The 15,084-nt window shown below is 36.8% G+C and overlaps 1 protein-coding gene across 1 annotated transcript; it reads left to right on the forward strand.

Annotated features, from left to right (window-relative positions):
- Positions 1-386: 386 nt before the first annotated feature.
- On the forward strand, positions 387-1,733 carry LOC141601832 (uncharacterized). Its single transcript, XM_074422137.1, has one exon. It carries the CDS (start codon positions 387-389, stop codon positions 1,731-1,733), a length of 1,347 nt encoding a protein of 448 aa, XP_074278238.1.
- Positions 1,734-15,084: the final 13,351 nt, after the last annotated feature.

A 15,084-nucleotide genomic window follows, 5' to 3' on the forward strand; every position in this document is an offset into this window, starting at 1 on the left:
CACACATTGCATTATCCTCACATCGTATGAAACATCCCTAATTTTTGTGCCCAATAAGGCATGAAATTTAATGGTTATCGAAAGAAGTAACAGGTGAGCCATTTTGTTGACTTATAAACTATTAGAATATGTCAAATATTCTCTTGTGAATTTGTTAATACTCTGTCAATGTTGTTGTAACAGTTGCTATTTACTTGTATTTGATATCCCCATATTTAGGATAGTAGTTTAGCTATTTTGGTATATATAGGATGCTATGTATTTGGTTTACATTCAGGCAATACAATTCTCTCCTTATCAATTCTTATATGGTATCACCCTAGTCGATCTCTTCTTCCGCTCCTCTCAACTTCAACCCGTCTGCCTCACTTTTCTTCCCTGCAATCATGACAAACGACTCATCTACCTCCTCAAAATCCTCTTTTCACCCCGCCTATTCCGTCTCCAATATCAAAAATTTTGTGCAAATCACTCTCGAGACGGAAAATGTTCATTATGCATCTTGGGCCGAATTATTCTTGAACACGGCTAGTGCGTTTGATGTCCTTGATCACCTCGTCCCACCCAAGGACACCGTGATCAACAAAGATGCAACATGGACCCGTCTCGATGCCATCGTTAAGCAGTGGATATATAGCACAATTTCGGTTGATCTCCTCCACACGATTCTCGAACCCGGCTCTACTGCTCAAGCCGCGTGGGATCGTCTCAAGGATATTTTCAACGATAATAAGCACTCTCGGGCCGTCATGCTGGAGCAACAGTTTACCAACACCCACATGGACAACTACCCGAATGTGTCGTCGTATTGTCAAGCCCTGAAAATGATTGCAGACCAACTTGCTAATGTTGGTTCTCCCGTCTCCGAAACACGCCTTGTTCTTCAATTAGTCAATCACGGCTCTGAGGGGTACAAGGGTATCGCTACTATTATCCAACAAGCTGATCCCCTGCCTCCCTTTTACAAGGCTCGGTCTATGCTCGCTCTGGAGGAACACAATCAACGCATCCAAGCCGCTCCTGCTACTGCGGATACCGCGCTCCTAGCTTTCAATTCACCCACTGATGCGGGTTCCAATTCTCACTCCAACCCGACCAATTCTAAGGGAGGTGGGACTTCGAACTCGAACAATAATCGAGGCAAAGGGGGGCGTCATAATCGCGGTCAGAAAGGTGGGAAACATAACAGCAATAATTATAATTCCGGCCGTAACAACAACAACAACCGCAATGGGCAGCAGCAGCAAGGCACATGGACCTGGGTACCCTTTAATTCATGGCCGTCGACGCCGCAGCAAGGTTGGACTGTGCCCCCGTGCCCTTATCCTACTGTCGGGTGGTCTGGTAATCGGTCTCAGCAAGGAATTCTTGGGCCTCGACCAAACCAGCAGGGACAGGCGTTCATTGCTCAACCGAGTAATGGCTATTCTCCTGGAGCTTTTGTTCCAACAGATATCGCTGCTATGATGCAATCGCTCTCTCTTCAGCAGCCGGATGACAACTATTATATGGACATAGGTGCGTCGTCGCACATGACTTCCAATAATGGTAATTTTTCCTCTTATTCTTCTTTGAGTAAAAATCGTCATATAGTAGTCGGAAATGGTGATATGATTCCTATTATTGGTTATGGTGCTATCACTCTTGCTTCCCCACACCCACCTATGATTCCTATTATTGGTTATGGTTTACATTCAGGCAATACAATTCTCTCCTTATCAATTCTTATATAAACTATGTCAGTTCAACTCTTTCATGCTACCTCCATACCCATTAACACTCGACATCCAGACGTAGGCATGAGACGTGGACATTTAATTTAGCTAAAAACATGGTTTTATGCCCCAATTAATATTTATTCTGGTTGATTTGTTATTTCAATGTGTTTTTATATATAGATCGTATTGAATAAATAATCAAATTACTTTTTGATTTTCCAGGAATTCGTCATGCTCATATTTATCAAAGTTTTATCATTATGGTATAATCACCTCTTCTTATGCAAAAAGTTATAGTTCCCACACATAAATTAGTTTTTTTACGGTAAGTTATTGTTTAATTTCTCAGAAACTAATGGAAATATACAAGGTATTGCAACAAAAAAGGTGAAGGGCATGGTAGTCGATGCGACCGCCTTTCCCCGTTGGAGCATCTTCCACATTCATGTTTTCCGTTCGTTGAAGCTCGATGGATTACTTATGTATAATTGAAACCAACCCAAACACTATAACATTATTTTATTATATATACACCTTATATAATATATTTATTTTGAGTTTTTTACCCACTAAAACTCATACGAAGTATTTGCATTTTTTTTAAAACCTAGAGGGTAAAATCATTAATATTAAGCAACAAGACAATCAGCTATCTCGGGCAACAACTACTATCGGTAAAATATTATATGGATGTTAATTAATATTTATAATTGTGAACACCGCTTAAAATGGTAAAAAAGTTCCACAACAATTAAAGGAGAATCAAATTTGAAACCCGTGCAACGCATGGGTACAAAATCTAGTCAAATAATGTATTGAATAATGGTTATCAAATTTACCGATACATAAAATTTACTTCAACACACATACATAAATTATATATCAACTCCGAGTGTGCTGAATTTTGAGAATTTAGTACATTTAAACAAAAAAACTACTTATTTTGAGCATTTAGATACATTTTCAAAAAAAAAAATTGCCTTATATGGCGTTCAAACTTGAGTTGTACAAGTATGCTAGCAATAATTCTCCCACTGCGCCATTCTCATACTGACAAATACATTGCTGACATAAATTATAAATCTGAGGCCTTAATACTCTTTGGGGCCAGATTCGGCGAACCGAATTAAACCCGTTATGGGCCGCCCCTGAAGTGCACACCTTATTAGATAAAAATAACAAAATCTAAGAGGATGCATCGTCATTTGTCAAGCGAATAGTTTAACATCCATATGATATAATTTATAAAAACGTCCTAAATACCTAACTATACAAAGTAGTTTTGAATTTAGTGAGTTAACAAAAACGTCATAATTTATAAAAACAAATTGTACCAAAAAAAAAAAAATTATAAAACAAAAGTGGGAGAATATTCTACCATGACACCTTAATCCTTCCCATCTAATGGGACTAGTGTCACCCTCTTGGGAAAGAAAGCCAATAATAAAGGACTTACTCCCTCTATTCAACTACACTTTACATGTTTGCTTTATCACGTTTGCTAACGCGACTTTTACGCGCTAAATATTTTTAGCTACGTATTTGCAAAAATTATAAAAGTTAGATATTTTTGATGTACTTTTAAAGACGAATCAAATAAGATCTCACATGAATATATTTTAACTTATGTATCGAGAGAAAATTAAAATTGAATGTCCGCTTGTGAATAGTGTGCAAAAGAAAAACATGTAAAGTAGAGTTGACTGAAGGGAGTATTAGAGAGATAATGTGCTTGGTGACTCATGGTTCATTAATTTAGGCATTTAGCCCAATTACAAGCCTATCCAAAGCTTATTTACACTACAAAATATATACTCGGATTCCATGAAATGCAAGCCATTCCCAACTGTGTCAAGAACACAATGACATGCGGCCTTCCACTTTGTGGACACCACCAATTTGGCAACGTAATACCTACGGAGTTTTCAGATTTTTTTTTTCTTTTTTTTTTTAACGATGAACTTTCATAAATAAAACAAAATTATATAAGGTTTGATTACATACTAACTAGTTATAACAGAAACAATGAGACATTAGAAGCCCCCAAATTACTATTTATCCAATTAACCAGGCAAACATTACAAACATACCAAGCTGAAACAGAAAGACGACTTTTCTTGTAGGGCGGGTGATAAAACATTAAAACTCATCAAATTGGACCAGGTGAATCTCCTTTCCTTTAGTCTTATTATTATCTACTGCAACATTCCCTTTGTATCTGCAGAGAAAAGCTAAACGTTCGACTGAAAATAAAGATCGGGTCTTCAACATAGCCATATCTCGCATCATATATCATATATTATTATATTCTATATATATTTGAGATTTTTTCGAGCAATATTAGAGTATTCAGATCATCTTTTTTAATTTTGGAAAGTTTTTTATAAGATCTTTTAAGATTACGAGCACGTCGAACGAAAGCCAAGACCCCTAGAATGGTATTTTATCTCTAAGGGGTGTTTACCATCCTACCCTAACGAGAAGGACTGGTCCCCAACGAGAAAGAAAGCAGAAAAGGAGAAACGGAGCTTCTATAGGTTGTCTCGAGCGATACCAAACTTTCCCGTACGTGACGAAAGTCGAGACTGCGCAATCTCGAACGAGACAAGCTCTACCCGCTCGAGACAAACTGCTACTCGAGATATTTCAAATTTTTGCCCCTTCTTTTGTAATCCTATAAATACACACCTAATATAACTAATTAGGGATCCATCCCTTATTATACTCTAAATAGAAATCCTAGATTAGATTTAGTCCTTCATTTCTCTCTAATTAGCTTAATCTTTCCTTAATTACACATTAATTTTTCCTTAATCTTAGTTTAATTGTTGGATTCTTGGGATTATATTGAAGATTTAGTAAGAAGATCCTCAATCTTCTTCAATGATTCTTCTTATTTTATTCATCTATTGTTATTAGCTCCTTGATTAGTTGGTACAATCCCTAATGTTTCTTTTAATTACCTTATTAATCTTTGTATAATTTATTAATCATTTGTTTAGATCATCATGTTTAGCCTTGATTACATGTGTTATGCCACTGTTAGCATGTTTCCATTGATGATGAGTGAGTAGTGATTAGGCTAGGGTTAGAGGAGAATTATGGGGGATGTTTTGGGGTTAATTTATGTTGATTATGTATAATGTTGATTAATTAGTTATTTTCCCAAACCTTGCACACCACATGTTTGATGAAATGTGTGAATGATTATTTCTCATATCTATATGGATCCCTCGCTTGCATGCGCGGTATTTAAAGATCTTTTAGTTTATAATAATAATGTATTATTTATAGATTTAAAATTTACACATTATTAATTTTTCATATTTTAATATGAGGATAAAAAATTAAAATGGAAAACTAATCAAAAGAAATGAGTAAAGTCATAAGATGTGTATTCTAATGAAATTTTTTACGATAAAACTAATGATGTCAATTTATAAATTTTCTCAAATAATTTTAAAGTTTTTTTTTTGTCACAAAATTAATAATGTCAGTTTATAATTTTTTTATACGAATTAAGTACGTGGTAAGTTTTTTACACGAAACTAATAATATCAATTTAACGGGTTTTCATATATGAATTTTTAGATTTTTACCAGTTTTATTTTATTTTAATTGAAAGATTATAATTTAGTTAAAGAAAAGATAATACGGTTAAAGATTATATCTTAGTTAAAAGATAATCATTTATTAAAAATAGTCTTGTTTCCTTATTTAGCTAGATTTTTTTTTGGAGGAAAAACGATTGATAAGTTTTATTCTCTTAGTAGTAATAAATAATAAAAGGGGGATTTTGTTCCTTATTATGTGCATCTATAAGACCGAAAGGCTTAGATGTCACAAAAATAGTGCATGGTATTGGTTGGATGACCTTCTATACGCGAGAGCTAACTCATGTCAACATAGGTAGAGTCATTAGATCGAGCTACTCGACTCATAAACTGAATAGAACCCCCAAATCAATTAACTACCTACTCATAGATCCCTAATCCATCCCATATGAACCCAACCAACCCTAGTTTCTCCTTTTATTGAATCTTATAACGTTTATTTTAGTTTATCGCTTGAGTTTATATTTTTGCTTTATTTGCATTTCCAAGATAATAATTCTCATCTAAACCCATTAATAGTGACTCTTGCATGATTAGATAGACAAATTAGAATGATCTAGATGCCCTATATCCCACGGATCGACCTTGACTTACCAACTATGCTAACTTGAGTTATAAATGTGTTTGGTAGTGGAACGTCACCAATCACTCGCCTCTTGGGTTCTCCTTGTGACACCCCCACATACCAAGGTGCCTTACCAAGACCACCCTAGCATGAGAGACCGTCGTCATCTCGGTTTCCTGAGGCTAGTATATCAAATTTACCATTCCAAAACAACAATTATTAAAGTATAACTGATTAATGTTTACATGTTCCAAAATCCAAAACCAAAATAAAGGTTACTAATGCTCAACAACTAAAACTGAATGCTAAATCTCATGACAATGGAAGCTAGACTCGAGTGATGACTCCCCATCTCATCCCCATAGCTAGTAATCATCATCACCAGTCACAATCTGCTCACCATCCCCGAATGGATCACCACAGATTTACAAAACAACAACGGGGTCAGTTTACTGCATAATCAACATAAGACAAGTACGAAAAGATAAACAGCTGATCATCATCCACGTCCAACTCCCAATCACAACATGTAACTAACTACACACTAAAGTGTGTAGCCCTGCCAGTGGGGGACCGCAGCCGTACCCACCTAAGCCCCGCTCATCAACGAGTGATAACTCTGTTCATTAATGTGCACATCTCCTCTTATGGCGGGTTCCATAGAAGGCAAAACTAGGGCGTGAAGCCACTCCCGCAAGTGACTCCACTCAGCCGAGGACGCACCTCGTGAACATCACCATCAGAACTCCAACAACCAACTCCAATCCAACAACAGCAGATAATCACAATATCAATCGTACAACAATCACAATACAATCTTAAATCAATTAACAGTAAACCGAGTAGGGAAACCCTACCTTAGCACAAACTGCAATGAGATACACAAGCAAGCTAGAATGGCTCCTTTACGAAGTCTTCACCTAACAACCATCACATAATACCAATTACAACATGCCAACCCCCGCCCCCCTCCCCCTTTTCCCCAAATCATAACTAGGGCAAAAACCCTAAAAGACAAATCAATGGAACTTATGAAATCAAAAACTTACCGACACAATCGATGCAACGAATAATGAACTAGACTCACGAACGATCCGCGCACTTGAGAGAGAGATTTGGAGAGGATTAGAGTTACGTTGTTTGCTTAGGTTTTGTTAAAAATGATTAGAAACTGTAAATCGCATTTTAAATAACTCTAATCCTTTGTAAATCAAACCGCGGAATTAATACCCGTCAGACCGGAAACTCGGTCGAGTATAGATTATACTCGGCCGAGTATCCTCTACTCGGTCGAGTATTCCCATACTCGGACGAGTATTCCTGGGCAGTAGACTGTCCAAAAACACACAAAATACTTACTCGGCCGAGTAAGCCATACTCGGCCGAGTAACGGACTTAGAAAACCGTGGTATTACAGTTTTCCCTCCTTAAAAAGAACTTCGTCCCCGAAATTCACACTATAAACACAAAACAAGACCAACAAGAGCCAAACAACTCCTACTACATAAAACAAAACACCCAACACAACTGACCAGATGACACAAACATACCAAAACCAACTCAAAACATAACTAAATCAACTTAAACTAACTCAAAAAATAAGCATGCGACCATCTCCTACCCCCCTAAAAAGACAACGGCCCCGTAACCAAAAATACCTGATCAAAAAGGTGGAGGAAAACGCTCTCGCATAGCCTCCTCTGGTTCCCATGTGGCCTCTTCTACATTATGATTAGACTAAAGCACCTTAAGTAAGACGGTCTCACCATTCCTTATCTTGCGTACTTTGCGGTCTAAGATTTCTTTAGGAACCTCCGCATAAGATAAAGACTCATCAAGCTCTATGTTCTCAACCTCAAGAACATGTGATGGATCACTCACATACTTCCGGAGCTGTGAAACATGAAACTGAAGGAAATGTAGATTCATATACATATTAACATACTCATATATGTCTAAATAAATTTGTCATAAAATTAAAACGGATTTTATGCATGCAAACAAATAATATAATAGAAGAGAAATCATGTCCTTACATAGTTGATTTCGGATTTAAGGGCACAAAAGAGATCACCTTTCTCTTTTGATCTTGAGCTTTTCCTTATGGATGAACAAAATCTAAGTATAAGATCTCTCCCTAAGCTTTATACCCAAGGCTCCTCTTAATTTTAATTAATATTACAAATACTAGTATAATATTAATCAAGTAGAAAATTGACCCAAAAATAATGTAAACACTTGATTATTTTCGGTTTTGTGGAGGGAGAAGAAGAGAGCTTTTTATCTCTCTAGATATCTTATTTTTGGATGATGGAATAATAGAATGATACACTAACTAAATCAAAGTAGTGTATGTAGAAAAATAAGACAAAACTCTTGCCTTGCTCTCTTGGAAAACCGGGTAGGAGGAGAAGAGGAGGGAAGAACACCCACCCAATGCATGCCCTTGTTTGTCTTAACAATGCACACTAGGGTTGCATGCCTACTCTTATTAGTAATCATTATGTTTACTAATTAAAATATAAACACAATATGTAGCTAAAACTCCTCCAATTTTCGGCACTTTACATAATATGGATTCCATATTATTTTTGTCAATTGTCTATATGTTACATGTCATATGTCACATATATTTGTTATGTATTTTTAACATATTAAAAATCAACGTATTAATAAAAATACGTCACATACAAAAATTGATTTAGTAATTTCATAATTACTTGTGCCAAAATATTTTACCACTTTATAAATCGTATTTACAAAAATTCATTCAATTCCGATTGTTTCCTTAAACAATAATTTCATCCGAGTAATGAAACAATTCGATTACTCACACCGTATCTTATTTAATCACATTTCAATATGATACGTAAATTTTACATCCAAAATCGTCCGTCAATTTTCAAGTAATTTAATTAACTCGTAACGTTATACGATTAATTAAATAACCAATTAAGAGTGTTGCCCTATAGGTATGACCTAGGGGGTCAACTGATCACCACCGTCGCACGACAGTAATGTCAAACTCTAGTCAGCCAATCATTACCGATATATGTTGACCAGTTGACAGTATAAATACTTCCCAATTGTATTCTTTAAAATGAGATTTAATAACGATATTTAAATCATGTGATCGCACTATTGTTGAGGACACATTTCCCAACAATCTCCCACTTGTCCTCGACAAGTGTGCGTCACCAATTCTCTTGTCCTATTACTATCTCCCACTCAATGCAAGGTGTCTTTCAGGTCGTACTTGCAAGTGATCATATCGAGAGTGGTTTCCTCGATCTGGAGAATAACTGATTGACCGGACTTATCTATCATAGATACTTTCCGAGCGTGGCCACGCATTTCCAGTTCATTACTCCTCGAGTGGCCCTGAGATATTGTTATAACCCTGACTAGGGGTGGACAATTCCTATCGCACTCATTCCCTTCGACTAGCCACAGCCATCATAACCCAAAATATGCCCATTTGACCCCATTTACGAAGGTCGTAGTAACACAAATCAAAGTTAATCAAATCTGTGCCATCTTAGGAGAATAGTCTTTAGTCAAAAGAATCGACTCATTTGAATACTATAGCAGCTCTCGCCACGACCAGGCTATATAAATTTGCAGAACTCTATAAGCGGTCATTAGGCACGACAAAATGTTCCTAACAATCTGCCTATGTGATCGACTAGTCATCTCACATGACTCTATGGCACTTGAACTTGCCATCAATCGCCTCACACTCTAGTCACTTCGAGACGTCACCTCATACAAGTGACTATGGGCAAATACTATGTTAATCCGTGTTCACTTTAACGGGGTTCAATTGTCCCTACAACCCGTATGGATGTAACAAAGTATAAATTAAAGATAAAAGACAAAAGTGATTATGAACATGAACAAAAACAACACTTTTATTTCATTTCAAAATCTAACAGAAATTTGGTACACGTTTAAGTCCCATGGACGTAACATGCCCATCATGCTTAGCCTACGATAAAGGCTTGGTGAGCGGATCGGCTATGTTGTCATCCGTCCCAACCTTACAAATCGCAATTTCCTTTCTTTCAATGAAATCTCTTATTACATGATACTTTCTAAGTACATGTCTAGATCTATTACTAGACTTTGGCTCCTTAGCTTGGAAGATCGTCCCACTATTATCACAATAGAGAGTGATGGGATCGTCGGCGGTAGGTACTACTTTTAGTCCTTCCGTGAATTGCTTGATCCACATAGCTTCCTTGGCGCTTCGATGCTTTGCTATGTACTCACCTCCGTTGTCGAATCCGCGATTCTGACTTCCTTGAAGCTTCTCCAGCTTACGGCACCACCATTGAGCATGAAAACAAAACCAGCTTGTAATTTCATGTCATCTCTATCTGTTTGAAAACTTGAGTCCGTGTATCCATTAACACGCAACTCAGTGTCTCCTCCAAACACAAGGATAGAGTCCTTAGTTCTTCTCAAGTACTTAAGGATGTTCTTGACAGCAATCCAGTGACTCTCACCTGGATTTCCTTGATATCTACTCGTCATGCTCAAGGCATACGAGACATCGAGACGTGTGCATATCATGGCATACATGATTGATCCAACAGCGGAAGCGTAAGGGATCAACTTCATGCGTTCAACATCATGGGGTTCGGAGGGACATTGAGTCTTGCTCAATATCGTCCCAGTTACCATAGGTACCAAACCCCTTTTGGATTTGTCCATGCTGAATCGTCGAAGAATCTTATCAACATAAGACTCTTGACTTAGTGCCAATATCCTCTTGGATCTATCTCTATAGATCCGGATACCTAATATGCGTTGTGCCTCTCCTAAATCCTTCATTTGGAAGTGGTTACCTAACCACTTCTTAACAAAAGACAACATTGGAATATCATTTCCAATGAGTAGTATGTCATCGACATACAAGATTAGGAACACAACATTGCTCCCACTGAATTTCATGTATAAACATGGTTCCTCAATATTTCGAGTGAAACCATTTTCCTTTATAACATGATTGAATCGATGATTCCAACTTCTAGATGCTTGCTTAAGACCATATATGGATCTCTTAAGCTTGCACACTTTGTTAGGATTTTTAGAATCAACAAAACCTTCGGGTTGTATCATGTACACCTCCTCTTCTAAATGCCCATTTAGAAAAGCGGTTTTGACATCCATTTGCCATATTTCATAATCATGAAATGCGGCGATCGCTAACATAATCCGTATGGATCTTAGCATGGCTACGGGGGCGAAGGTCTCATCATAATGGAGACCTTGGACTTGGGTAAATCCTTTTGCCACTAGCCTAGCTTTGTAGACATCGTCATGTCCTTCTATGCCATTTTTGACCTTGAATATCCATTTGCATTGGAGGGGTCTTGCCCCTTTAGGCAAATCTACCAAGTCCCAAACTTGGTTTTCAAGCATAGAATCCATTTCGGACTTCATGGCTTCAAGCCATAAGGTGGAATTAGGACTAGAGATTGCAGCCTTGTAGGTAGCGGGCTCGTCACTTTCCATAAGCAACACATCGAGTGTTCCATCTTCCTCGATAAGTCCCACATATCGATCGGGATGGCGAATTACTCGGCCCGTCCTTCTTAGTGGAGGAGGTACAACCGCGTTAGACGACGAAGGAACATCTTCTTGCGTCTCTACCTCGGTTTGTGGCTCTTGAACTTCATCAAGTTCAAAATTTCTCCCACTATGTCTCTTAGAAATAAATTCCTTTTCTAAGAAGACAGCCTCGCAAGACACAAACACTTTATGATCTTGAGGTTTGTAGAAGTAATATCCTCGAGAGGTCGAGGGGTAACCTACAAAGGTGCATTTTTCGGATCTTGGGGCAAGCTTGTTGTCGTTCTTAGTTTTGACGTAAGCATCACATCCCCAAATCTTCATATAGGATATATTTGGGATCTTACCCGTCCACATCTCACATGGAGTCTTTTCGGTGGACTTTGTGGGACTATTATTCAAAGATCGAATTGCGGTTTGTATCGCAAATCCCCAAAACGAGTTCGGTAACTCGGTTTGACTCATCATGGATCGAACCATATCAAGTAAGGTTCGATTTCTCCTTTCGGAAACACCATTAAGTTGAGGTGTTCCGGGTGGAGAAAGTTGTGATATAATACCACGACTTTTCAAGTGTGAATCAAATTCAAGGCTAAGGTATTCTCCACCACGATCGGATCGTAGTGCCTTAATCCTTTTATTCAATTGGTTCTCTACTTCGTTTTGAAATTCCTTGAATTTCTCAAACGCTTCACTCTTATGTTTAATTAAATAGATATACCCATATCTACTTAAATCATCGGTGAAGGTTATGAAGTAGTCATAATTACCACGAGCGGTGATAGTCAATGGTCCACATACATCGGTGTGTATGAGTCCCAATAGCTCACTAGCTCGTGTCCCTTTACCACTAAAAGGATTACGAGTCATTTTGCCAATTAGGCAATATTCGCATGTACCATATGATTGATAATCAAATGGTGTAATCACATTAGTTGAAATTAATCTTTTGATGCGATTCTCGTTTATGTGACCTAATCGACAATGCCAAATGAACGCTTCACTTGGGTCACTTGTTTTGAGTTTCTTTGATTGAATTTTATAAATATCTCTTGTCGGATTTGAGGTCTCTAAAATGTAAATGCCATTGATGGAAGTAGCTTGGCCAATAACCAAATCATTCCTAGAAATAGTACAACAATTGTTCTTAATGGCAAAACAAAAACCGTCCACGTCTAGCATGGCGATTGAAATAATGTTTTTAGAGAGTGTAGGTACATAAAAACAATTATGCAAATACAACTCAAATCCACTTGGCAAAGCTAAAACATAAGTTCCCTTGGATTCGGCCGCTACCCGAGCTCCATTTCCAAGGCGTAGATCCACATCTCCCTTGCTAAGCCTCTCCACATCTCTTAAACCCTGTAAATGATTACAAAGGTGAGAACCACAACCGGTATCTAGTACCCATGTCGTAGTGGAAGTATAATTTATATCAATAACATAAATTTCTTTAGGAATTGTACCTTTTGGAGTAATGAGTCCTTCCCTTATATTTCGCAAATACATAGGGCAATTCCTAAGCCAATGTCCCATGCCATAGCAATAATGGCACTCATCATTAACTTGCTTGAAGTTTTTGATTTTCTTTCCTTTCTTCTTGAACCTCTTGCCCTTTGTAGCAAGAACTTGATTGCTAGAGCTCCCACTAGCTTTGGTTTCTTTATCTTCCAGAGACAAAGACCCTATAGCTTGCATGAGGTAGTCTTCCTGAGACGGACTCACACGAGGTCTAGTAGTAGTGGGTGGTTTAGAAGAGGTGATGAAATTAAGGTTTCCATCCGAACCTATCCCGAAATGAAGTTCTCTAGTTGTATCGAAATCGTTGTTGGAGCAAATGTCGTCAAGAACATTGTGATAAGAATCAATAGTAATTGGTGCGGTAGCATTTGATGGATTCATTGTTTTAGAACTACAAATATGGAGGAAAAGGAAATATTAACATTTGTCTTTTAAAATCATACTTGTAAAATATTAACAAGATATGAACATTTATATAGTGACCTCTACCCAACTATAATAAATGATTCCAAGACCCAAATTCATATCGACTTAGGCACGGTGGGGCCGATACATCCTTTATCAATATAACTCGGTGGATTAACGTTTAATCGATTCTACTTTTAGAACTCTTGGTCGATAATATTACATTAACAATTATATATAGCCCAAAACACATCGACAAGGGCACGGTGGGGCCGATACATCCCTTATCAAATACTTTTGTTGAGTTCAATCCAAATTTCGAATAAATGTGTCCATGATCCAAACCCACATTAACTTGGGCACGGTGGGGCCGATACATCCCTCATCAACATGAATTCGGTGGATTAACATTCATCACCCACTTCCCCTACGTAACAAGGTTTGTACCCCGGTGTGGCCGAATGCACTCCCTCACGAAATAGGTTTTCATGGTTTCTACTATTTGGTAAGGCTATGTCTCAATTGATAGTTTTAGCGAGAGGTCATGTCAATTTATTATGTATCACGTTTTAAGTGAGCTAAAGCGGTGAACTACGATAATTCTAATTGACACGGTCGATAAACTCGATAAAAAGACAATGCATGTTTAGTTATGGCGATTTAGCGATGCATGTGACAAAAAATAAAATGCAAGCATAAAGATAAATAAATCCTAGTATGGCCTTCCTAAAATAGAAAAACTATTTAACTATTACATATTCGGAAACCAACTCCATTGGTCCCTTGAACTTCGGTTGTGGCACACATCTCGAGGTAACACCGTCTTTATGTATCGCCATTCTTGAAGAAATCCGTCTTTTGGAACTCCGGAAGGAATAAAATTACATAACAAATTACATAATTTCCTATTATACATTTGTAACTAAAATAAAATAAATCTATTAAATTACAAAACGGTGATACGAGATCACAATAAAAATTACAACCGAATCGATATTCCCATACATTTCGGGAAATACCAATTAAATCTAAGGCCATACTAAGTAAAAATTACATAATTCAAAAATTACATAAATTAAAATTATGACAATCATAAAGAAAATGCAGCATTATAATATGTATGAACATGCTCAATTTTATGCTAAATCTCCTTTAAAATGCCAATATCGTATATTACTCGGTTTTTACGGATTTGCGTGATTTCAACATTTTACAATCACAAAAATACATAAACTCATATTTATGCATAAGTTAATTACCCTAACCTCTTAGGACTCAAAATTTAGTCTTCACTAATAATTTGACCATAATTAACCCATATTTTATAAAATTGTTCATAAATGGACCAAAATTACAAAAATAAATTCAAAATTTGAAATTTAAACTCATGAACATTCTGGAAAAATTCCATGACACTCATAATGTTCAAAATCTTAGGTTAAAAATTTCGAAATTTTTCCGGAAAAACAATGTTGCGGTTTATCGATTTTTAATAAAATAATCATAAAAACATGGGAAAAATTATTTTTATTAACTTTTCAATTTTAGATCTGAAAAAGATAATAAAATGCAACATTACACGTTTTTCCTAAGTCATAGATTATGTTTTATTGATTTTTCACTAATAATGTCACTATTTATGCTATTTTTCTTCAAAAATTCATAAATCATGCAAAAAGACTTC

The sequence above is a fragment of the Silene latifolia genome, chromosome 9 (genome assembly GCF_048544455.1).
Source record: "Silene latifolia isolate original U9 population chromosome 9, ASM4854445v1, whole genome shotgun sequence".
Classification (NCBI taxonomy): Eukaryota; Viridiplantae; Streptophyta; class Magnoliopsida; order Caryophyllales; family Caryophyllaceae; genus Silene; species Silene latifolia.

What these genes read in the sequence shown, in the direction of transcription:
- LOC141601832 (XM_074422137.1), top strand. Translation starts at nt 387, where the DNA reads ATGACAAACGACTCATCTACCTCCTCAAAATCCTCTTTTCACCCCGCC.